The sequence below is a fragment of the Protopterus annectens genome, chromosome 10.part0 (assembly GCF_019279795.1).
Source record: "Protopterus annectens isolate FY-2018-M chromosome 10.part0, PAN1.0, whole genome shotgun sequence".
Classification (NCBI taxonomy): domain Eukaryota; kingdom Metazoa; phylum Chordata; order Ceratodontiformes; family Protopteridae; genus Protopterus; species Protopterus annectens.
In genome coordinates, this window is record NC_056744.1 from 1,382,801,080 (window position 1) to 1,382,827,385 (window position 26,306).

The 26,306-nt window shown below is 36.0% G+C and overlaps 1 protein-coding gene across 1 annotated transcript in view; it reads right to left on the reverse strand.

The window, feature by feature from the left end:
• CLCA4 (chloride channel accessory 4) overlaps nt 1–26,306 on the reverse strand; it is a 580,176-nt gene that overhangs the window by 51,097 nt on the left and 502,773 nt on the right. The window contains exons 12-13 of the mRNA XM_044086020.1: nt 15,749–15,913; nt 3,999–4,235 (exon numbers count right to left, since the gene is read on the reverse strand). Of these exons, the coding sequence (XP_043941955.1) occupies nt 3,999–4,235; nt 15,749–15,913 (402 nt within the window). The remainder of the gene's footprint in view (nt 1–3,998; nt 4,236–15,748; nt 15,914–26,306) is intronic.

Here is a 26,306-nt window from a genome sequence, read left to right on the forward strand (position 1 = left end):
TTTTCAGTTCTTGAGATTGTAGATTGTATGAATCTGTGTTTCATAGTAGAACCACGTTGAGAGATATGTTTGAATTTGGACAAACCAAAGGATGCACTGTAATCAGTGATGGCTATGATACGGGAAGTGTGCAGTTGTAGGATGACTTCCTTGAATTTTAAAAGCATTCTTGGAATTAACTGGGTCAGATAGAAGGATTTACTGATAATGGTAGAAACATGAACAAAAACAACAAATCATTGGTTACACACGGCAGAAATAAAGCACGTTTAAAACACATTTAATGAAAAAGTTAGCTCTTTCACGGATATTATTCTGCTTCATCAGACTTACTTGTACAAAACTAACTGAGCCTATAAATACAAATTCAAAAATATGAGAACCAATCAACCATGGCAGATTAATGACATCACCTCTTACATCACACTAATACAATTAGTTAAAAATATGATGAATAGAAAAAATTAACCTAAATGTATATATAAATAAAATGTATCATAAAGTGCATATAGAATGCATAAATTAAAATAATAATGATATTATATATAACAAAGTAATCACACTGTATATCATGTGTTTACATTTTTAGTGTTGGAAATTGTAGGTAGTAGTAAACGAGGTGGTGACTTGAATAACAGCACTGAAGCTGTTGAACAGAAATGGATACTAAAGTTTCAGGCTGATAAACCACTGGGTTTGAACAACAGGGTTTTCTTAAAACCCTTTCTTAAAGCTAAAGCCCTTAAACATTAATCGTATGTATTTTACATGTTCTGCAAGTTTTTTATATATATTTATATATATATATTTATTATGACTATGATATACAGTGTGACACAAGTAAGTCTGATGAAGTGGAATAATATCCGTGAAAGCGCTAACTTTTTCATTAAACGTGTTTTAAACGTGCTTTATTTCTGCCGTGTGTAACCAGTGATTTGTTGTTTTTGTTCACTTTATTTTCGTTACATTGATTACTTCATTCGTTTGCGTGTTTTTTGAGTTTTGTCTTAATGGTAGAAACATGATGAACAAATGAGACAGACAGAGGGATAGTTGTCCACATAAGTACCCAGGTCGTTTATGACTGTCTGAATTAACATTTATAACATATGAGGTGGGAGCAGCTTTTTTTGCTAAATGCTACTATGCTGCATTCTTTTACATTTAGCTTGAGACTGCTTTCAGTAACCAGGTACATGCGTATTCCAGCACTTTCTGGAACTGTTAAATATCATTGGATGAGTGGATAACATTTCCAGCTCTCAGATTTCAGCAAATTTGGCTAACTATACTTCTTGGATATTGGCTTGGATATCTGCAAATAAATGCCAACAGGACAGGACCCAGTACTGATCCATGTTGTATCCTACTAGTTACAATTTAGGGCACAAGCAATTTTTCACAACTTGTTATATGTTGGATAGCCAACTTACAATACAGTGGACAATGAGTTTACATTAAGTTTGCCTAATTTTTCAATGATGTTATCATGGAGGATAGTGTCAAAATCCTTGGTTAGGTTTAGATAAGTAGTTTTCATGGGATGACCACCGTCCACAGCTTCTGCAACTTTTATAAAGAAGCGTAATAGGTTCAGGAGACAGGACCTTCCTTTTATAATAGCAATATAGTAATAACATAGCAAGAACTTTTAACATTCGCAAATCATTGCATACATTTCTGTGCGGATGCATACAAGTAGAATAAATAACAACAGAGTGTAGTAACAAGCTTAGTAATATTTACAAAATGTACACATAGGAGCTATAGTTATATCAATGAATTTTTAGCTGAGTTATTTATATACAATAAGCATACAGTTTAGTACTAAATAGCAGTGATTAGCCAGTATCTCGAAAGCATGTGCATTTAGATTCATTCTGTATATTTTGCTTAAGATTTTTCTTGAATGTTCCCGATGTTTCATAGCTTTTTATTTCATTAAATATCTGGTTCCATGTGGCAGGTCTTATTCTAGGGAAGGCTTTTCTCCACTAGATAGTTTAAACCTTGGTCATTAACTCAGCTGTTTCTGAGACAATAGTTTTTTCCCATATTTGGAGTGTTCTTTTAATGGGTGAACAGTAGCCAGTGTTAGAATTTTATTTATAATGATATTTAACAGAAAAGGGGCTCTGTGGGTAATAGGGACCCAGTGTAATTTTTCTAGTAAGAAGCAATAATGACAACTACAATCTTTTGGGAGGGAAAATCTGAATATTCTTTCTGTGGAATTTAAATTTTTGTATGTGTTTGTGTGTGTGTGTGTGTGTGTGTGTGTGTGTGTGTGTGTGTGTGTGTGTGTGTGTGTGTGTGTGTGTGTGTGTTTGGTATGTATAAGTAGAGAAGGAGGAGATGCTGCTTGGTTTGTTGGAGGATGGGATCTTATGGAGTCTGTTCTAGAAGTCTCTGGAGAGTTTTTAGGTGTAGGAAATGAGTGAAAGGTTAACATCCCAAAATATTTCTTAGGGAGGGACAGTGTCCCAAGTGCAGACAAGTTTAAACATGCAAGAGAGAAGAGAAGAGAGGGAGTAGAATGGTGCTGGACAGAGAGACAGCTGACTTTGGAAAGAGTGATGCGGCTGTGCTCTTTTTGAGTAGAGAAGATCTTAAAGGTTATTTTCAGTAACCAGAAGGCAGGCTGTGTAAAATAAAGTTGGCTGACACCCATTTAAAAATGTAGGCATTTTTAAAATTAGCCCCAAAGAAGGAAGTGATTTCCAATTTGAGGAGGATCAGGTTTCTTCTTATAGCAGTTCTAAACACCATGGCCTTTCTGGCTGATGAATTTACATTGTGCTGCTTTTTGCTGAGTCATTTGGCTAGGAGGGAGAGAGCATTCTGGAGTCTGGAACAGATGGTGTAGATAAACAGTTCATCTTGGATGAAGGCAATATTATCTGCCGAGCAGATGATGTTCTCTTAGGCAATGTTGGTAAGGCCTGAGCTCAATAAGAAGAAGAAAAATAAATGATCCAAAATGTATCATTGAGAATCCCCAGTAGGGATGCCACAATTATTGAGGTAAATAAATTTTATTTAATATGTTATACAAAATAATGATAATTTTACATGAGTTGGTAGGAAAACTGCCTGCCTAATAGTGAATCAAGTCTGTGAAACTGGAGTTTGGCAAGAAGGTGTGGATATGGATAAAAAAATTGTAAAAATTATGCAGACCATCTTAAAACCTTGTCCCTCTGCACAGTATCATACAGGCTGCTGAGAGGTGACCTGTGTCTCACTTATAGAGCTTCAACAGACCCTGATCTGTTAGACCTATTACACATTCGCAAGTCCAGTGGTATCATAAATACCCATTCAGGGGATATCAATCTCTTTTGCAAAATAAATAGAACATGGAGTGATAGGTATAGGAGGATATAGCTTTTATGGAACCATCTTCCATTTCACATAAAGTAGAATAATTCTCTTACTCTAGTCAAATTTAATTTGGATGATTGGATGGGTACCAAGAAACTCACCCTTGGTTTAGTGCACATGCCACTTTTGAATAAGGGAAACATGTAAATACAAAACAGTCGAAGCAAGTCGAGGACAAAAATACTGTTTTGTGCTTTGGTGTAGTAAAACTGGATTAAATTTTGCTGCCTTTCACTCTTAAAGCTGTGGTTTCTGTGTTCCAGAGAGTGCTTCGACTGTTTTGGTTTTAGTGATCCTTGAGGCACTTTTTTCCTCTTTTTGCTGTGTTTTGAAACATGTAAATGCTCCACCATATCCTTGATCAGCCTGTCACTGGGCTATTCATATGCAAAATATAAGGGTTAAAAACTACCATAGAAATGTAAGGCTAGACTTCTTAAGATCCACACAGACCAAAAGCCTAGTAAGTACCTATGAATCTACGGTATCATATAAAAAATGTTTCACGCTCCACTGCCTATTAAATAAGTGAAAACTAAGGTCACCTATAAAAAGAGAAGTCACTAAACAAAATATATTCTTTGCATCCAAAGACATATGTATCATTTTACCATTCCCAAGATCGTAGTCATTTCCTGGTGAAGTCCATGTCAAGATGAATGTGTCTTCTTTAATTTCAGCTTCAAGATCAATAATTTTACTAGGTGGAAAGTTGTCTGGGAGCGGTCCAGGTGGAACTCCAGTTACAGAAAATGTTCCTCCTGAAGATGTTCTGCTGAAGCTGCCTACATCGACATTAAGGTCATCATCATCAACAGGTGGCTTTGATGGATTAAACTGGATTTCACCTACAGAACAAAAATGTATTATAATAATAATAATAATAATAATAATAATAATAATAATAATAATAATAGAAAACACACATTCTAATGTTCTGTTTCAAAAGCATAACATTAACATGGTGAACATCATTTAATAACATATGTGATGTTCTGCACCATGTGACATACTTGGACAGCTAAAGTGAAACTTTTACAAGGCATCTGCATGTGCAGTATCTATCATGTTACAGTTTTCTATATGCCAGAATAAAGGCATGGTGCAGGACAAAGGATTTTAATAATGCAAAATGGCACTATTAGCTATATTTCATAAAGAAAATAAGCAATGCTTTCTTCATGATTCATTACTGACAGAGGCATAACTAGGGTGGGGCAAAGGGGGCAGACTCCCCTGGGTATAAGGTGTTATTACCTCCAGAGTCTGATCAGTCTACAGTGCATATTGGCATTAAGTAATAAATAGCAGTATTGCTTTTCCAGCTGCAATTTGTTACGTTTACTACATTATTTATTTATTTATTTATATTTTGCTCCTCATCACAAAGTTGAAAGTGGTGGTAGATCAGGGGACAGAACCAGGCATAAAATAGCTAGGTACATCCCTGATTACTGAAAATAGTATTGCGAAAGTTTTGGAGAGATGTGTATATATATATATATATATATATATATATATATGTATATATATATATATATATGTATATACACACACACACACACACATATATATATATATATATATATATATATATATATATATATATATCGTAGGAGATTAACTTAAAAACGTAATTAGTTGCATGTCAGCATACATATTAGAAAGTAAGAGGAGTATTTACTAGCATACACCTTTTTTCATATTCAGTTATTCCTTTCTAAACTGTTTTAAATATTAACAGTTCACCTAAAAAGCTTCTGTAAAAGATATTTTAAATAGGACCTGATTCCAAAAGGCTTGATCTCAGTGTATGTGACCAGTCATACACTGAGAGCAGGTCCTTTGGAATCCAACCCCTGGTGTAAGGCTGTTTATAAATAGGCCCTACATCAAGATACATCACTTGCACTGAGAGCAGTTTTTTTGGAATCAGATCAGACTTAAACTATGATCAACCCTTCTAGTATGTGGCTCCAGGTGTCAATTATATGTTCACAGCAGTATGTAGATTTGTGAAAATTATGTCTAGATTCTTCAGTAAATCATGCCACTTCTTGTATTTCTCATCGACTAGAAAGGCTTACTGTGTGGGTGTGGGGGGGGGGGGGACTGCCTTCATGTCCGTGCATCAGTGTGTGTCTGTCTGTCTGTATGTGTGTACATATGTATGTACTGGGCACCCCTATGTCATGCATTCCAAAAATTACAGTGTTGATAAAATATTCAAAATTAATGATTTCCTGCTTAAATTCCTCCACAGGGTTAAAAAGAGTGAAAGTATTTGGCTTATTCTGAAGGCTTTCTTGTTTTAAAGTGATGCACCCAACAGAAAACTTCTTGACCTGGTTTATACAAAATCTCATCAAGATGACATTGATATGTAGACTGCATTTTATATAGTATAGATCATGGACAGAAGTAGGTTAAAAAATAAAAAAAGACAATCGGGTGCACAAGTCCCAGAACAAAAAAAAATGTCCAATCCTAGTAGGTGCACTTGTGCCAGGATTGGAAAAAAAGAACAGTGTAGAATCATCAAGACATGGAAACATTACTACAATGGAGCCTGGCTAGGTTCAGAGGTGAAGATGGCCCGCTGTTGTAGAAGGAAGTAACAGTCACAAAAATCACAAAAACAGACAGGCCAAAAAAGAGCCATAAAGATGAAGGAGTGGACTATTGAGGACAAGAAAAATATTATATATCATAACTATTATGCAAGAAGCCCAGAATTTCCGGGCAGAATATATGCAAAAATATTAAGAGAGAAATTAGAGGTAAGAAAACTATTTGCACAAGAAAAACTTAAAATCTTCAAATGCAAATTTGTTTTCATTAATACAACAGATATGTGAAAAACATTATATAGACCAAGAAACCTTAGGCCATTTGGAAAAAGAAGCAACTGATGAATTATGAAAATCTAAAGGACAAAATCTAGAGATTTTTGAAAGGGATAGAAAAGAAACATGAACACAGGAAAGAAAGAGAGATCTGATATGGTGCACTATTTATAAAGAAGAAAGCCAAATTAACAAATACAAAAAAGGAGCTCCAAAGAAATTCAAAGAAAAATATAGGCAAAGGCACTCAGATATGGAAAATTTCACAATACAAAAAATTCGATCACAAAGGGAGAACATAGAACAGAAGATTAGTAAAGCAGAAGTAAAAAAATAGAAGCTGAAGTTATGGAATACCAGCAAAGTAAAAGATTTAGTGTAAATGTCTAACACAGGTTATGTCACAGCATGATGGAAAAATGGAGAAAAAGGAGGAACGAGAGATATCTGAAGAATAAATATGACATGGGAAAGAAAAAGAGATTTTATATGGTGCAATATTTATGCAAAACAGAAAGCAAAACTAACCAATACAAAGAAAGCAGCACCAAAGATATTTGAAAAGAAATACAGGCAAAGGCATCCAGATATAGACAATTTTACAAAAAAAAAAAAACCCAAAAAACAAAGTGGGGGTAGAAAAGAGGATTAGTAATTTAGAAGGTAAAGAAATAGAAATTGAAGTTATGGATTACTTATAATGAGAAGGATTTCGTGTAGATTTAGCAGAGAAAGCATATTAAGCTTTAGAACAAAACTGAGGAATTGAAATGTATAAAAATGTGAGCATGGTATTTGTTCTCTATCTTTTCTTGTATCAGTATGGAAAATACTGAGCTGACCACTTATCTGTAAGTTTGTTATCTGCAATCACCAAACAAAAAATGGAGTGCGCCTGGTAAAACCACAAATCGAACAAATACCAGTCGCAGTGTGCAGATCACCACAAAGCTGTAGCCAAGAATAAAATCCCTAAGAAAACGGCCACTACACATTTTCTGTAAATGCAATTTTGCAAAAGAAGGAAATTCCACCAGATAAAAATCCAATTTATTGAATGGTAAAAGAAGAAAACTGCCACAACACATTTTCAGAATTAAGATATAAATGTTGCTGAATGCCACAAAACGTTTTCGTAGGAGTAACACTCGAACTTCATCAGATATGAAAAAAAACTTTCATGTTGTCACCTCCTTTTTATATCCATCTTAATTGGAACATTGATTCAATAAGCCAACTAATCCTTTAAAGGAACTTGCACTCAAGCACTTTAAATACTTTGAATAAACTCACATAAAATCATTTCCTATAACATCAAATTTTTCACTGTAAACTATAAAAACCTATTCAAAGGTATATAATATTGTATTAAAATATTCCATATGAATACTAAATATATTAAAATTCAAATAAATATATATAAACCTTTTGTAATACAGTATAAGATATATGAAATAAATAAAAATGGACTACATATTCCAACAATTAAATACTACTAATACAGTGTGCTATAGCTATGAATATAAATGTCATATCACTAACATTATGTGTATTATAACTTCGCAGCTCTAAACTTGAGCAAAAGGGCAATAGATATGTGATCGCTCATGCCCGGAGATTTGTTGGCTTCGAGTACTACTTGCCACTATGTCTCTATATTCTAATTTGGTTTCCCAGGGGCCTCCCCTAATTTCTCTAGGAACCATTTCTACCACATGAAAGTGAAATTTAGCTTGTGGGCATTGAAGGGTGTGTTTGTATAAAGCATTTCTCGAACTATGCTTCTGGATGTCATTCATATGTTCATATATTCTACGTTTTAAAGTTCTCTCAGTTTTCCCGGTGTAAAATCCTTCACACCCTTTACATAAGGCAATATACACTAGTCCCTGGGAATTGCAGTTTGAATAATTCGAAGCAACTATCCATTTTTTCCTGGCTGTTAGGAATATTTTTTGTTGATGTGTAATATATTTACATTGTGGGCATGCCCCACATTTATATGTGCCCTTAGATTTACTAGAAAATACAGAGGGGTATTTATTATTTTCTAATAAGCTTTTAATATTGTAACCTTTCCGAAATACAGTTTTAATAGTTTTCTCTTTTAAGTTAGGTAAGTCAGTAAATTCATTGAATTTGGCCCATTCACTTTCTACTATATTTCTAATTGCATAAGCATTGGCACTAAAATTGGTAATGAAAATGTTATTATATGTTAAACCTGTTTCACATTCCTTTGGGCCTGTTAAGGATTCAGTTTGTATTGATCCCATCCCTAAAACAGGTTTAAATTTTCCTTGTCTGTTGAAACACACTTCCCTTTGTATATCAATTATTAATTCATTGGGATATTCTCTCTGCAAAAACATTTCCATAAGTAGGTCACATTCTCTCATGATATCTTCTTCATTGCAAGTCATGCGACAAGCCCAAACATACTGTCCCTTAACTATACTCTTTTTTTGATGTAAGGGGTGAGCATTTGTATATCTAACGTAAGTGTTAGAAAAAATGGGTTTCCTATATATGGTGGATTTAAACCCACTTTCAATCACTTGTATAGAAACATCCAAATAATTTACATAATCAATGGTCACTTGATGCATAAATCTTAAAAATGTAGTACTTTGATTTATGTATATAATAAATTCTTCTAATAATTCCTCCGTACCAGTCCAAAAAATGCATATATCGTCCAGGAATCGGGTGTACAAATTCCAACACTCAACATACTTGCTATTATTTATAAATTTCTTCTCCCATACTGACAAAACTATGTCAGCATAGATGGGGGTACAATTGGCCCTCAGATTCCTGTTTAAAAAATTTGCCTTGGAAATATAAAAAGTTGTTATTCAAAAGAAATTCGGCTAATTCTAAAATAATATAAATATCATTTTCACTGGTCTTTAAATTGTCTCTGAGAGCCTCCTCTACCCAAGCTAGCCCTGTCTCATGGGGTATAACTGAAAATAAATCTGTTACATCAATAGTAACAAATTTAAGGTTAGCTACCTTTAAATCTGGTGTAATTTGCCTTATGAATTCCCAAGAATCTTTTAACAAGTATTTGTCTTTACCCCACAATGATTTCATTTACCAGTCTAGGAATTTTGATAAAGGAGAAATCTTGGAACCTTAAGTTGCTACAATGGGTCTTAGACTGGGGTTAGATACATCTTTATGAACCTTGGGTACCCTGAATATCCTGGTATTTTATTCCTAATTTTTTTCTTAATACTAAATTCCAAATTTTTTAATTGAGGATGGATGGGAGGATTAAAAGTACTGTGTTTCTAGGCACATTATTTAATATTCTCACTGAATTATTTCCAAACATATTTTCCAATATAAATGAAATAGTAAGCCAAGCTGGATTCCTTATTTTTAATTACAGGAATCAAGAGGTGACCCAAGATTTTTTCAATTTATTTACTAAAGGTTTTAAATCTGTACCTAGTCAGAACAGTAATTTAGCACAGGCCATTTTAGATGTTAAAATGTTCATCAGAAAATTAAATTTGGAAAATATGTTTGGAAATAATTCAATGAGACTATTAAATAGTGTGCCTAAGCAACACAGTACTTTTAATCCTCCCATCCATCCTCAATTAAAAAATTTGGAATTTAGTATTGAGAAAAAAATTAGGACCAATACCAGGGTATCCAATCAGGAAGAGAAAGAAAAATTACTTTTAACCACCCTGAGAGAAGATCCAAATATCAGGATTATGGAAAAAGATAAGGGTGGGGGGATTATAATTATGGATAAAATTATCTATGATGGTAAAATGTACTCTATATTACATGATGTTTCCAAGTATAGTAAGGTATCTATTAACAAAATCAATATTTCATATAAGAAAATAGATTTAGCCCTTAAAGATCTGTTTGATCAGGGAGTTATAGATTATGATACTTACCTATACCTGGAAAACACTTCACCAAGAGTACCCTCGATATTCGGGGTACCCAAGGTTCATAAAGATGTATCTAACCCCCCTCTAAGTCCCATTGTAGCATCTCAAGGTTCCAAGATTTCTCCTTTATCAAAATTCCTAGATTGAAAAATGAAATCATTGTGGGGTAAAGACAAATACTTGTAAAAAGATTCTTAAATTTGTTACTATTGTTGTAACAGATTTATTTTTGGTTATACCACATGAGACAGGGCTCAACCCACTTTTTCTAACACTTACATTAGATATACAAGTGCTCACCCTTTACATCAAAAAAAGAGTATAGTTAAGGGACAGTATATTTGGGCTTGTCGCATGACTTCCAATGAAGAAGACTTCATGAGAGAATTGGACCTACTTATGGAAATGTTTTTGCAGAGAGAATATCCTAATGAATTAATAATTGATATACAAAGGGAAGTGTGTTTCAACAGACAAGGAAAATTTAAACCTGTTTTAGGGATGGGATCAATACAAACTGAATCCTTAACAGGCCCAAAGGAATGTGAAACAGGTTTAACATATAATAACATTTTCATTACCAACTTTAGTGCCAATGCTTATGCAATTAGAAATATAGCAGAAAGTGAATGGGCCAAATTCAATGAATTTACTGACTTACGTAACTTAAAAGGGAAAACTATTAAAACTGTATTTCAGAAAGGTTACAATATTAAAAACTTATTAGAAAATAATAAGTACCCCTCTGTATTTTCTAGTAAATCTAAGGGCACATATAAATGTGGGGCATGCCCACAATGCAAATATATTACACATCAACAAAAATTATTCCTAACAGCCAGGAAGAAATAGATAGTTACTTCGAATTATTCAAACTGTAATTCCCAGGGGCTAGTGTATATTGCCTTATGTAAAGGGTGTGAAGGATTTTACACCGGGAAAACTGAGAGAACTTTAAAACGTAGAATATATGAACATATGAATGACATCCAGAAGCATAGTTTGAGAAATGTTTTATACAAACACACCCTTCAATGCCCCCAAGCTAAATTTCACTTTCATGTGGTAGAAATGGTTCCTAGAGAAATTAGGGGAGGCCCCTGGGAAACCCAATTAGAATATAGAGAGACATATCATATTGGCAAGGTGTACACGACATCAACAAATCTCTGGGCATGAACAATCACATATCTATTGCCCTTTTACTCAAGTTTAGAGCTGCGAAGTTATAATACACATAATGTTAGTGATATGACATTTATATTCATATCTATATCACACTGTATTAGTAGCCTTTAATTGTTGGAATATGTAGTCCATTTTTATTTATTTCATATATTTTATACTGTATTACAAATGTTTTATATATATTTATTTGTATTTAATATATTTAGTATTCATATGGAATATTTTAATACAATATTATATACTCTTGCATAGGCTTTTATAGTTTACAGTGAAAAATTTGATGTTATAGGAACTGATTTTATGTGAATTTATTCAAAGTATTTAAAGTGCTTGAGTGCAAGTTCCTTTAAAGGATTAATTGGCTTATTGAATCAATGTTCCAATTAAGATGGATATAAAAAGGAAGTGACAACATGAAAGTTTTTTTTCATATCTGATGAAGTTCGAGTGTTACTCCTACGAAAACGTTTTGTGGCATTCAGCAACGTTTATATTTTAATTCTGAAAACATGTTGTGGCAGTTTTCTTCTTCTACCATTCAATAAATTGGATTTTTATCTGGAGGAATTTCCTTCTTTTGCAAAATTGCATTTACAGAAAATGTGTAGTGGCCGTTTTCTTAGGGATTTTATTCTTGGCTACAGCTTCGTGGTGATCTGCACACTGTGACTGGTATTTGTTCGATTTGCTATCTGCAATGTCAGACTATCTTCTAGGAACTTAACACGTTTCAGTACTCTTAAGTTATTGACAGTTGGGTGCATTAGCCCGCTTAGATAGAGGTTTTGTATAAACATTCCAGTGTGTTTAAATAAATGTTTCCTTCTCCCATGCACACTCTCTCACATTTTTGCATATATAACCTTTGACTCAACTGTTGTCTTTTGTTTAAGTAAGGTTTATTAATTCACTTTTAACACAGGAGAGAAGGGTTATCATTTCCCAGTATTTAACAAGTTGTGGCTCCCGTTTTCAATCAGCTTGATCATTTGGGCCTAGTATCATATCAGTGTGAACGTTTTCAAGTTTAGCTTAATTAATAAGCTCAGTAGATAACTACAGGCCTCTGGCTATTCATTCCAGTGTAGTGGTAGTAGTGCCATGCTACTATGAAAGGCGTGGATTATTAAATAATTCCCAGGGTGTGTGTGTGTGTGTGTGTGTGTGTGTGTGTGTGTGTGTGCGTGTGTGCGTGTGTGTGTGTGTGTGTGTGTGTGTGTGTGTGTGTGTGTGTGTGTGTGTGTGTGTGTGTGTGTGTATAAATAACAAATGATGTGGGTTGTCAAAGAATAGCAGGGAGTTAAGGTTGTCCTTTCGCTACTGTGGTGCAACTTTGTAGTTGGCATATATAAGTTGCAGGGGTTAGGGAGTGCAGGGGAGCTTGCTACTCAGCAAAAAAGATGTTTTTTTTTGGAAATTATGAATTTTGGTGATTTGGGATTTGGTCATCTGTGTGTTTGTCATGGAGATAGAGAGACAGACAGAGAGAGACAGACAAGAAATGGATTTGCAGACTTAGAGGTGTAAATGAGTGTGTGTGTGTGTGTGTGTGTGTGTGTGTGTGTGTGTGTGTGTGTGTGTGTGTGTGTGTGTGTGTGTGTGTGTGTGTGTATAAATAACAAATGATGTGGGTTGTCAAAGAATTTGGCATATATAAGTTGCAGATGTTTTTTTTTGGAAATTATGAATTTTGGTGATTTGGGATTTGGTCATCTGTGTGTTTGTCATGGAGATAGAGAGACAGACAGAGAGAGACAGACAAGAAATGGATTTGCAGACTTATTAGAGGTGTAAATGACGCGTGACAATATCTCAAGTAAAACTTATGTGAAGTGTAAGGATGAGTGAAAAGGAAGAAAGACATATAGTCCTTGATAAAAGTAAAACCGTTTACAAAGTTATGGTCATGTGCCTCTGCATTATTTTTTTTAAATTGTAACCATTTTGTATATGTTTTTGAAACAGAATACTACCTACTCATATACCATATGGTACAGCTGGAGGAGATACATGAAAGCCATACAAAGATATTCAAAAGCATCAAAGCTTGCCTTAAAGCCAAAGGCCCCAGCAAATCATTCTCTTCTCTCTATTGTATTGTCTTCTTAGAGGAGACATATGCCTGACACACAGAGTAATAAAGGACTCCTCACTGTTTGAAACCATTTGCTTAGAATACTCCTTGAAGACATAAACCGTAGAAGATTTTTGGCCCCAGTAAAAATTAATATCAGCCATATCATGAAAAATGGCAACTTCATATCTCAGTGACTCCCATGTCTATACAGTAAATGCCTAATTCTAGTTAAACTCAGCCCTTCAAACCATACTTTCTAGAAGGAACTAGATGACAACGGGGACATCCATAAGTTCCTACACAGGATCTGGGGCATCAAGTATCTCAGTACTTGATAGTACTAGAGCTTATTTCCCAAACCTATAAAATTATTGTGATATGACAGCACAGCTTTCCCCACTACATTTCATTTGATGAAATGCAGTATTGTAAGCAAATGTGTATTTTACATAACCAGTGCATTAAACACATAAATATACCTCATTTAGGCATAAACTATGAACTAAAAGTAGTGACTGCCATTATACATTAAAACACCTTTAAAGTGTGCACTAACATTCAAAAATGACAGTTAGAGGTGGGAATGATGCAGCACTTTAATTCAGCATTATTCATTTTTAGGAATTATATAAAAATTTTACTTGATTCAACTAGCAGAATGTAGACAGTTGTTGAGAAAATATAGTCACATAAGCTCATTAAATCCTGAGGTGGTTTGAAATCCCAGAAACATTGGTAGAATTAGTGCAGGCTGTATAGAGAGATCCAATGACTCAAGTATGAACAGTGTTCATGTCACAGAGGAGTTCCCAGTGGGACTGAGTGTGCATCAGGGTTCAGCTCTGAGCCCACTGCTGTTCATATTGTTGATGAATTACATTAGCAAACAGGTCAGTGGGGATAGATCATAAAAGTTACTGTATGCAGATGATGTGGCATTACATGCAGACTCTGAGCAAGAACTTCAGCAAAGTATAAGGGAATGGAATGCAAAGCTAAGGCACATGAGATGAAACTATGTACAGATTAGACAGTGGTAATGGCAGCAAACTGGGGAAATCAGAAGAAGCTGTAACTTGAGATAGAAGGGAAAACAATGGAACAGGTTAAAAGCTTAAATATCTGGGGGAAGGGAAGTTTGAATGAGGAGGTCAAATGTAGCATCAAAGGGGCTGCAACTAACTGGCAAATAGTGTCAGGTGTAGTGTATGACACAAGAATGCCAAAGAAGCTGAAAAGTAAGGTGTGCGAAACAGTAATGGGACCAGTACTACTGTATGGTACAAAAACTGGGCAGTAAAGGCAGAGCAAATGAGGAAGCTAGAGGTGATGGAGATCAAGTGCCTGAGAAGGGTGGTGGGATGCACACTGTGGGACAGATGAAGAAATGAGGGCATAACAGCTGAAGCCAAAGTTGCTCCAATTGCAGAACAGATCAAAGAGAACAGATTTTGGTGGTTCAAGCACGTGTGAAAAGACTAAACTACTACTTTTTCTTCCAAAATCACTTTCACACCTTAAACCCACCTTTACCATCTCATCAATAGATAAAACTATCATAAATGTAGAACCCCACACAAAAATCCTTTGTGTCATAATAGATGACTGATTAAAATTTAACCTCCAGGTCCAACAATTGATCAAAAGAACTAATCAAAAATTAGGTCTCCTCTATAGGAAAAAAACATTCCTTACTTTAGACTCTAGACTTACTGTGTCTCAAGCTTATCTACTTCCATGCCTTCTCTATGCTGCACCAATCCTAACAAATCTTGAATCTACATTAATCATTAAGCCTAAACAGGCAAACAACAGAACTGCAAAATTGCAGCAAAACTATTCTATACTTCGCACCACTGCCTGGCACTAAAGAACCTATAATGGCTCGAATTCCACCATCAACTTCAACTTTCCCAATTCCACATAACTCACTTCTTACTCAACAAGCCCTCAGCCTGCTCCTCCCTATCCAATCTTGTCTCATTCTATACCCCTTCTCACCCACTCCATAGCACACGCCAACATCTTCTTCAGATATACAAACCCAATAAAACACTGGGAAAAGTACTATAAAAATGTTCAGTATCTCACAGTTGGAACAAACTCCCTCTTAACATATAAAAAATTGCCAGCAACTTGGAGCCATTGCTAGATTATCCTATACATTAGATCCAATTTCAAAGCAAATGTTAGCTTAGTGATTATGTTCCTGTACACTGCACCTGTAGTAATCATATTCTTAAAACTGTACATGATAAATACATATGAAAAAGAATCACATACTACACATGGGTCTTGAAATATAGAACATCTATATATAATTTTACCATTGTCAACATATCCTGGTATGTATGCAGCACGATTCTGCCTCCGATTTGCTAGCCTGGTGGTCTTCTTTCCTTGAACTCGAACTTTTAAACTGTAGCGACCATTTCCATTGAAAGATGTAAAATATCTTGAATAAACTCCATCATTCTTTGCAATATCTGGATCTAAATGAAAGGGAAAACAGACACTGTGACAATAGATTTAGGTATTTCAAAATATTTTGTCAGATCTCAGTCTTCCTATTTTAACACAAATCAGATCTAGAAATGACAACCTGACACCACTGATCATCTGCATTTTCCAGCTATTAGACAGTCCATAAATATGTTTAGAGACTCAGTATAATTTCTATGTCTCCTTCAGATGTCTTCTTTAATATGAACAGTAAAGGGTTTTGAGTCCTTAATTTTTCATATCCTTAAATATTTTGCATAAAAAAATTCATTTTCTGCTTGTTTAAGTTTTGTGTCCACCATCATATTATGTTAGGTCCAAAAAAACATTTATGTGTAGATTTTTGGTCAAGTATACTGCACATATTGAGTAATGAATACAACAAACTGTAACACACACACAAAAAAAGATTTTGCTATACTTTTAGTAAGGGTAGAATTTGTGAAGCTCAACTGTCGAGATTTTCGCAGAATGTCTAAATTTTTGACTAATATTTTTGGCTTATTTCTCATAAAACTAGTTTTCTTGCAAATCACTGGAAAATCATTGATGACTTGAAGTCAGAAAATAATGGCAGACATTTGATTTTCAGACTTCATATCCTTCAGAAAATTTGTGCTAATGCAAAACATGTTAGCCTATCTACTTTCTAAGTTTGAAAGAGCAATATTTAAAAAGTATCCCTATTTTTTGGCCTTTGTCCCCCATTATTTGTCGCTTTCTCCCGATTTCTTGTTCTAAGAAGTTGAGAGGTAGTACGGAAACAACAGACATGATATATATCTATTTTTAAATTAATAATGATGTAAATTAAAGTACTGTATTTAGCTAAATAAGTAACAGAGGACAAATTCATTTTTTTCTATACAAGGAGATATTGATGCATTTCCTACAATTAAATTAAAATACTGTACTACATTTGGCTACATAACAAATAGAGAGAACAATGAATTAAATCCTTTCTGTATAATGATAAGTGATGCCAGTTTGTAAGTCCATAAAAAAAGATTTCACTTTAAATTTAAGAAGTAATAACATTAAATTAAGTGACCAGTCCTAAGTTGATATTTTGCTCTTTTAATCAACTCCTTCACAAAGCCAATGATTCCTTACATCCCTGTTCCCTACTTCTCAAATCCATCAAGCACAGGTTTCTCCGAACATATTCTCATTCAAAGGTAGCCACATAGCTGTAGAATGGAGTCTCCTATTTAGATAACATGCAATGGATTTCATCTCAAATACATTAAAGAATCATATGGAAATGTTGATGGGTGTGGGGTAGTTCAACAAGGGATACCTGGAAGACTGCCATGTGTATGCCTGAAAGTAATACAAATGTTCTAGCATACAGATCACAGAACAGGTGTCTGACATATGAAATGATTGACAACAAATGAGTATGACCGGACATGCTATATTGTGTAGGTTGGTGTGAATGCATTGAAAGTAGCTGGAAGGCTCTGCTACACTGTGCAAGGTTTTCTGTAATTAAATGCTTAAATGCCTAGAAAAAAATCAGAGATGTTATGAACAATGCTGGTGACACAGAATCCATTTTTTTCAGCAGCTGGACCACACTTTAGTTGTGTGTGGTCACACGTATGCACTTACATACACATAAACATGTCTGCAAAAAGTCCCATACCCCATACACACAAACCCAAACACACACATAGCTTTCCCTCAACACACAGACACATGTGCTTCCACATGAACACATACACATGTTCATGCATGCACACACACACACACACACACACACACACACACACACACACACACACACACACACACACACACACACACACACACACACTCACACCACATAAAACTACCACATGAAGAATGAAAACCAATAAATTGACTAATTTATTTCCTGATTTTGCATGAAATGCAAAATGCATGGTACATTGCTGTGCACAGTGCAAATGTGCTTCTGCAGGGAAACCTTGGATATGGGGCCACCTAATCTAGCTCTGCCATATTCAACAGGATAGTATTGCCAGTAGATGGAACAGTCCATTTTATACTCAATAGCTTGAAACCCAAGGTCAGCAGCACAGATGGAAGTCCACACAGCCAATAATCCTCAGCAAAACATGTCAATGTAGAACCAGCATAGTGAAATGTTCCATACATGGCCAGATCTAGCACATAGAAACCTAAGTAGCTACCTAGGGCCTGGTGCTTGCTGAGGGGCCTGGCCATATTACAGTAATTTAAAAAAAAGAAAATAAAAGTTTAACATGAATTAAAAAACAAAGAAAAACAAACACTGCTCTACTTTTATGATGTCGACTCTTTAAAACATTTCCTGTTCTGCATGTCAGATCCAATCCCCTTGGCTCAAGGCATCAACCAGTGACAAAGAGTAGGTCTGATCAAATGAGAAAACTTCCAGGAATTGGTACATGGTTTTAGTGGAGTGCTCATAGTAAATGAGATGGGAGATTTTTTTAGCATTATGAATGCAAACGTGTTCTGCACAGATGAGAGATGGAGTTTTTTTTCTGCAAATAGTCCAGCATGACAATAAGCTGAGCAAGAGAAAAAGAGAGAGAGAAAGAGAGAGAGATGTGGGAAATGGATTGTAGCTGTGTGTGTGTGTGTGTGTGTGTGTGTGTGTGTGTGTGTGTGTGTGTGTGTGTGTGTGTGTGTGTGTGTGTGTGTGTGTATGTGTAAAATGTCTCACTTAGAGAGCACTGTCTAGTCAACTGACCTGCTCAGAGTTGCACCCTTTCCCTTAGGTATCGGGAACAAGAGTCTTAATCCAGCCTCTAGTCCTCTATTCATTTTTGTTTTTTTCTCAGGTAAATCCCTTAGGATTTCAGTCAGTCATTGTCAGGTATTGGAGTTTCACAATTTTTGTGGTTCACAAAATACATTTTGAGGCAAAACCCATTTTTCTGTTATTTTTTATGTGGTTTAACATAGTCTACTCTTATCTACCTCCAGTTTTCCAGTTTTAAAGAGCATCTCTGATTTTGTCTTTTGCACTGTTCTTGAGCAAGTGACTTAACCAGACAGTGCTTTGAAGCAATTGGAAATTTGGGCTAGACTCTTCAGTGGTCGACTGGACTGCAAGGTTAGTAACTACCCATGAACCCAAATAATTATATTGTAAAAGAAGGACATTCATTATAGTAAACAAGAACATCTTCATATGAGCCACATTCTTTAAATGGGGTTTTTGTTTTTTTCTTAATGTTTGCAATGTGTTTATTATTCAGACACGAAGTAATTGTCTAGCAGGAAGGCTATGAGTTTAATGTTGACATTTAAACTATGAATACATTTTTAATTTATTTGCTTACAGATCTAATATAATTTCTGACTCCTTTAGGTTCTAGATGCATTTTACTAAATGTGAGTTGCAAGGGAAGAAAAGTTTCCTGCATTTCATGCTTATTCTGTTTTCAACGTGAGAGTTTCTCCTGTAAAATCTGTAATACAAGTATTAAGTGAAATCCAAATACTTATGATAACTGTAAAAGTAAAGAAGAAATCAGTGTGTACATGACAGATTTGAAGTCTGTTTAAAGTAATTGGGGAGGTACAGCCAAATAATAGGCTATTGGTATGGCTAGCAGAGGCCTGATTCATTATCCCACATAAGGTCCCATTTATCCATAGCATTGTTAGCCATTTAAGTAAGTCAAACCAGTACGCAGTGATGTCAGAAGGGACAACTATTCTTGATGCCAGAGAAGAAATAGAGAGGTCAAAATGAGATGTGGTGTCCTGCAAGCATGTAACCCCCCTCTAAAAAAACACAGTATACTACATGCAGCAATATTTCTGATTTTAGCATAACTTGCGGGCTGTTGAACAAGCTGCTGAAGCATTTACATTTTCTGTATGGTTTTTTTTGCTTTATTCATTGTACTAAAGAATAAACTAATTCAGTAATATGACTATATTATGTAGTATAGTCTAAAGACATTGGAATTTCAATAGTTTAACCATGTTACATTTTAGTAATATGTTTTTGAAGTACTTTCTTTACACCCTCCAGCAAGTGCAAATGGGGTTGAATTTGTCAAGTCATACTAGCTACTTTGTTTGGAGTGATCAGGACTGTGACACAAAGGAAATACTGTCAGACCAGCTATCTGGAATTTTGTAATAGTTATATGTCATTTGTAAATACCAGCATGATGCAATTGCTTGCATTACCAAATTTATTAGAACTATATGTTATGTGTATATTAAACTACTGGTATAGAAGTATGTGTTGAACAGGTTTTCTAATATTTAACAGCTATTTCTTTATATTTTGTCTTTGTTATTAATTATTTTTTAAATTGTTTGACATTGACATTCCTTAGGGTAATATGTTAAGAGATGACAACAGCTTTAAAAGCTGTTAGACCTTTTTTAAACAGGTAATACATCAGGATGGTTAAGACACCTCATCTCTTGCAAAGAATTATGATCAGGGTTTCCAAACATAACCAAGCTGTTAGGAAAATTTCCTGAATCCATTTCTTAAATGCATAACAACTTGGTTATAAATACATATCAAAATTACACATTGTCTATATCATACTGGGTAGTTAATCTTATACTCTACAATGTGTTGCACCCAGAAATTCCCTAATGTGGGTCATGTATGGGTTTTGTTTTATAATCATCTGTGGGGTCTTTCATTGACAACTGAAGGAAATGAACTTTAAGCTTGCTTGCCTCAAATATTTCAGCTATTTGTGTTTATTAATCTAACTTTACTGATTTTGAATGAAGTGTTTATTAAGCACTTGGTTATTTAGATTTGTTGGTTTGGTGCTGATATACAGATGCATACAGCTGCTTGTGTGCATTTTTGTCTGGAGTTTTGCATGCAAAGCCAAATACACAAGTGATTTAAATTGTCAGACTGCAGATTTTATTTCTGGCTTATAATTTATTTATTAGATTTGAACATATATTCTAAATATTTATTTTATTTTATTTTAGTTATATATTTTGCTTTTGTTTACCTCACAGTCTGGATCTACTGACACAAGAACAGGGGTGTTTGATACATCCCAACCCCAAACAACTTCAACTGATTGTATGGCTGGTAGACTTTTAGTGCCTTTTAGGCACTTTTTTCTGAGGCTGTCCTGTAGGTATTTACATAGGCAAGAAAGCCTGCTACTAGAAAAGTATATACTTGCAAATGCAAACAGTTTTGTAATTGGTGCAGAGAAAAGAACCAGCACTCATTTAAAGCTAGTGTTTCTCTGCTTTTAACATTATTTATGAGAGTTACTATCCTATAGCCTGTCTTACTCCTCAGTCAAAGTTCATTTGTCTGCCATTTCAGCATGTCTCTTCATGTATCCCTCTGTTTCAATGCAATCTCATGTGAAAAATATTTTGAAAGGGGTGTTGAATATGAAGCATGCTACAAAATAGGTGACTCCTCCTTGGGATCTTAACTTTATGCTACAAAAAATAACTCTTGCACCATTTGAACCACCTCATCAGGTTGACTTGAGGTTCATCAAATAGAAAAGTTATATTTATTGTTGTGGCCTGTGCAAGAGGAGTATCCGAGTTCTAAGATCTTATAGTCAGTCAACCTTATCATTTTCCTCAAATACATGGCTCCTTTGAGAGCAAATCCTTCATGTATGCCTAAAGCGTTATCTGGGTTTACTTTAAGCCAAGCTATCCACCTCCCTGCCTTCTTTCTAGAACCTAAAAATGAGGGAGAAAGGATGCTTCATACCTTGAATGCCCACATGCAAACTCAGGTACTATCTTGACAGAACAAAATCTTTCAGAACTTCTTATCAGTTATTAATTCCTCATGAAAATAAGTAGAAAGGACAACCAGTGTCAAACCAGACTATATCCAAATGGTTGTCTCATGTTATTACTTTTTTTATTTACCCCCACCACAACAAACAAAATTCCAGGTAGAGTCATGTCTCAGTATACAAAGGCCTTGGCTTCATCTGTAAGTTTTTGGAAAAGGTTGGATTTTAGAAGTATTCTAGAAGCAACAGGTTGGTCATCTGTGCAAACAGGTCAGGTCTGACCATAAGCTAAACGCCCTTGACATCCACATCCCACCCCCACCTCCCAATAAGGAAACTTTCATCAAAAACTTCTCCAAAGCCAACTTCATGCTACTCAAGTAAGAAGTGACAAACTTCATGACACCCATGCAGACGGGAACTGAAAGTTTGACTGCTGAATGTACACTAAGGCACTGTACGAGCACATCCACTCTTGCATGAATCGTGCCATCCCAAATAGAACCAAGATAGATTCAGTGCAAACTTCTCCCCCCTCTCACCTCCTAAAGGGCTCATCTCAATACTGAAAGATTACCAAATTCCAGTAATAATGGCCACACAGGTAAAAAACGCACTCTCCAAAGCTAAGAATACAGCATCCATGGGACCACATGACATCTCAGGCTGTGTACTACATGAACTACAAAATGAACTGGCAGCTCACCTAAGTGTCATGTTTAATCACAGCCTCACCTCAGGCTTCGAGCCCACTGAGAGGTGCGCAGCTACAGTTATCCCACTCCACAAGGTGGGATCCACCTTGGATCCCAGGAACTACCGCCCCATCAGTCTGATGAGCCTGATCTGCAAGGCAATGGAACATATTATCATGGAACTTATAAACAAAGCCATTGGCAATCTTCAAACACTGGCCCCCATGCAGTTTGGGTTTGTGAAGGGCCGATCTTGTCTCCTGAACCTGACTGACTTCTTTGAATCAGTCTCCAAAGCCATGGACAAGGGTAAGGTGGTCCACACAGCCTATCTGGACCTCACCAAGGCCTTTGACACCATCCCCCACTCTGGAATCATAGATAAACTTAGTAAGCTGGGCATTAATCCCTACATGACTCGATGGGATGCCAACTGGCTTACTGACAGAACTCACACGGTAAAAGTAGCCGATTCCAAATCCAGCTCCAGACAAGTGACAAGTGGAGTACCTCAGGGTTCAGTCCTGGGACCACTCTTGTTTGGCATCTACTTCTCTGAAGTATAGGCCAACACTAAGGGACTCTGGCTTGCAAAGTTCGCAGATGACTGCAAACTGGAAGCCATTATTGAATCCCCAAACAATGTGGATATTCTACAAAAGGGCCTTACAGAAACAGATGCTTGGTGCCAGAGCCATGGGCTCAAGCTCAATGCCAAGAAATGTATCGTTATCCCCTTTGGAAAAAAACATGTACCCGTGAATTACCACATAGGTGACAGTACACTAAACACAGAAAGTGTGATGAGACCTAGGGACACAGGTAAACAGTGGTCTCACCTTCGATAACCACATCGCCACAACAGTCAGGAAATCCTTCTATGTGGCACACCTCTTCACTAAGGGCTTTTCATCCAGAAAACAGGAGGTCATTCTCCCACTGTACTCATCCCTCATTCGACCCATTATAGAACACAATGCCTCAGTTGGTATGTACCTCTCAAGATATCTGCAACATCTGGAAAGGCCACAGAAATACCTCACTAAAAGAATCATAGGCCTAAAGCAGATGCCCTATGCTGACCATCTAAAAAAAACTCCACCTATACTCTGTTGCATATCATCTACTCAGAGACGATCTGTGCTTAACATACAAGGCCATGTCAAACCCAGAGCTGTTGGACATGCTGCACTTAAAGAAATCCCAATCCCTCATAGCCATACACTCCAGAGATCTAAACCTTGTCATCACAATGAACAAAACATGCTGGAGGGATAGGTTTCTGACCCAAAAACTCCCCAGACTCTGGAATAGACTCCCCATATATGTCAAGCCTCTTTGGCCCTCTTCAAAAGGAACTTTGATGATTGGATGGGAGATAGAAAATTCACCCCGGGGATCACGTCAGTCACCCTGCTAGACAGTGTTCCAGGGAAGTAAATACTGTGGGAAGAAATAACCAGGGAATTTTTATGGCTAGGTTTGTATAGGCCCTAGGGCTGATAGCCTAGTACCAACCTATGAACTTATGAACCTATGAACTTTTACAAAGCAGTACAAACTAGATTCCTTGTCCAGGTCTAGGGCAGGTGATTCAGGACCCTCATCCTTCTACCTCTCAGTCTATCTAAGCTATAGCAATCTAACCATACAACTAAGACTACTGCAGCAGAGATCAAAATGATGACATGCAGCTGCATAGGTAAGCTTACCATAACAGTAGATGTTCTGATCACTGTTGCAGTAGCTACTCCCTCCCTCCCCCTTTATTTTTGTATGTTTTTATGCCAGAGTGTGGACTTTTATTTTCTTTTCCTAGCATCATCCTTCTCAGTGCTTTAGCCTCCTCCTCTCTGTTGGCATGAAGAGCTTGGCACCCAAACCTGACTTTTAGTCAGCTCAGGTCAAGCTGATAATCAGTTTGGGCATGTGGAAAGTGACTTGAAGCTTTGGAAACTGCCAGATGTTATATCCTATATGATCTAAGTGGATATAACCTATATAGCTTAGACTACTCCAGCAGTGATCATTTGAAAATCTTCTGTTATGGAAAGTTTACTTATATAACTGTACTTTCCATCTAGAATGTTACCTTATGTGATAACTGCTATCTTGCCATGAATAAAACCCAGATGCCAAAATACAGGCTCCAGTAAACTTACAGTTACTATTAACGTTCTAATATAAGTCAGCAGTCTGCTTTCATGGTAAATTCATCATAAAATCATGCATTACCAGAATAAGAAACACCTGTTGTGCTTCAGTATATCTTAATTCTGTCCCTTATTATTTTATCAGAGGGAAAAGTTCTTAAGAGGAGTGTCCTATCATCATCATCATCATAACCAATAGCAGATGAAAGGAGTACTTCCAGCAGCTTCTGAATGAAGAAAATCCTGTGTAAACTATACTGTCCTAGACACAGCCTATGGTGAGAGAAGAGGAGGAACCCACAACAGAAGAAGTAAGAACAGCACTAATGAAAATGAAGTACAGGGAAAGCAGCAGGCTGAGATGCGGTCACAGCAGATATGAGAAGTTGGATGAGATAAGGGAGAAATAGCTCCTGAGGGTATTCATAGCTGTATGGAGAGATAGATGTATTCCAGATCACTGGAGAATAAGTCTAAGAATGCCAGTGTTTAAGAACAAAGTGGACATTCACAACTGTGGGTACTATAGAGATAGCAAACTCTTATCACACTGCATGAAAGTTTTGGAGAGGCTGGCTGATAAATAAATATGCAGAGCAGTAGAAAATAAGATGGTAAATGAGCAGTTCAGATTTGGATCAGAATGTGGCACAGCTGACCAAGTGTTTGCAGTAAGACAGACACTTGAGAAGAAGACAGAGATGATGAAAGAGTGCAACTGGGCATTCCTAGCCTTGGAGAAAGTATATGACTGATCTACAACTATCTGGACATACAAGCTGATTTAAGTATACTTTTTTCCACTTGCATTGTTTCAGTGATAGTTAACAAAACTGTACTGCATTTATTTATTTGTTTCATTGAATATTAATTGAATATTGTGGTCACTCTCTCTCTGCAGTATGTTTGTCAGGGCTATTTTAGCAGTAGAACTGTAAGCCAGCCAGTTTCAGTGGGGGTTGTTTTACTTCTGTGAAGTTTTCTGTTTATCTGATAGCCTGGGGTATCTATCCTTTGTCTTATAATACTGATATAGTTACATGTCTGTGTATTTGTGCTCAGTATCAGAGCTGTTTGGCTGGCTGTGACTGATCTACAACCATCTGGACATACAAGCTGATTTAAGTATACTTGTTTGCACTTGCATTGTTTCAGTGATACCTAACAAAACCGTACTGCATATTTATTTGTTTCACTGAATATTAGTGGAATATTGTGGTCTCTCGCTCTCTCTGTCTCTGCAGTTTGTTTGTCAGGGCGATTTTAGCAGTAGAACTGTAAGCCAGCCAATGGAGGTTGTTTTACTTCTGTAAAGTTTTGTGTTTATCTGATAGCCTGGGGTATCTATCCTTTGTCTTATAATACTGGTATAGTTATATTTCTGTGTATTTGTGCTCAGTATCAGAGCTATTCGGCTGGCTGTAACTGATATACAACCATCTGAGCATACAAGCTGATTTAAGTATACTTTTTTGCATTTGCATTGTGTTAGTGATAATTAACAAAACTGTACTGCATTTATTTATTTGTTGCACTGAATATTAATTGAATATTCTCTCTCTCTCTCTCTCTCTCTATATATATATATATATATATATATCTACAGTTTGAGTTCCACCATTACTGCCTAGTTCTGTTGTAGTCTTAAACCTGGTGGCTTTGGAATTGCCCGCCCCTGCTGTAAACTTGTGTTTGGACACCCCTCCCAGACCCATCCCATTTGCTCACCCAACTAAGTACAGCTACCCCCTTGCTTCTTTGATTTCAGACACTCCTACCAGTCCC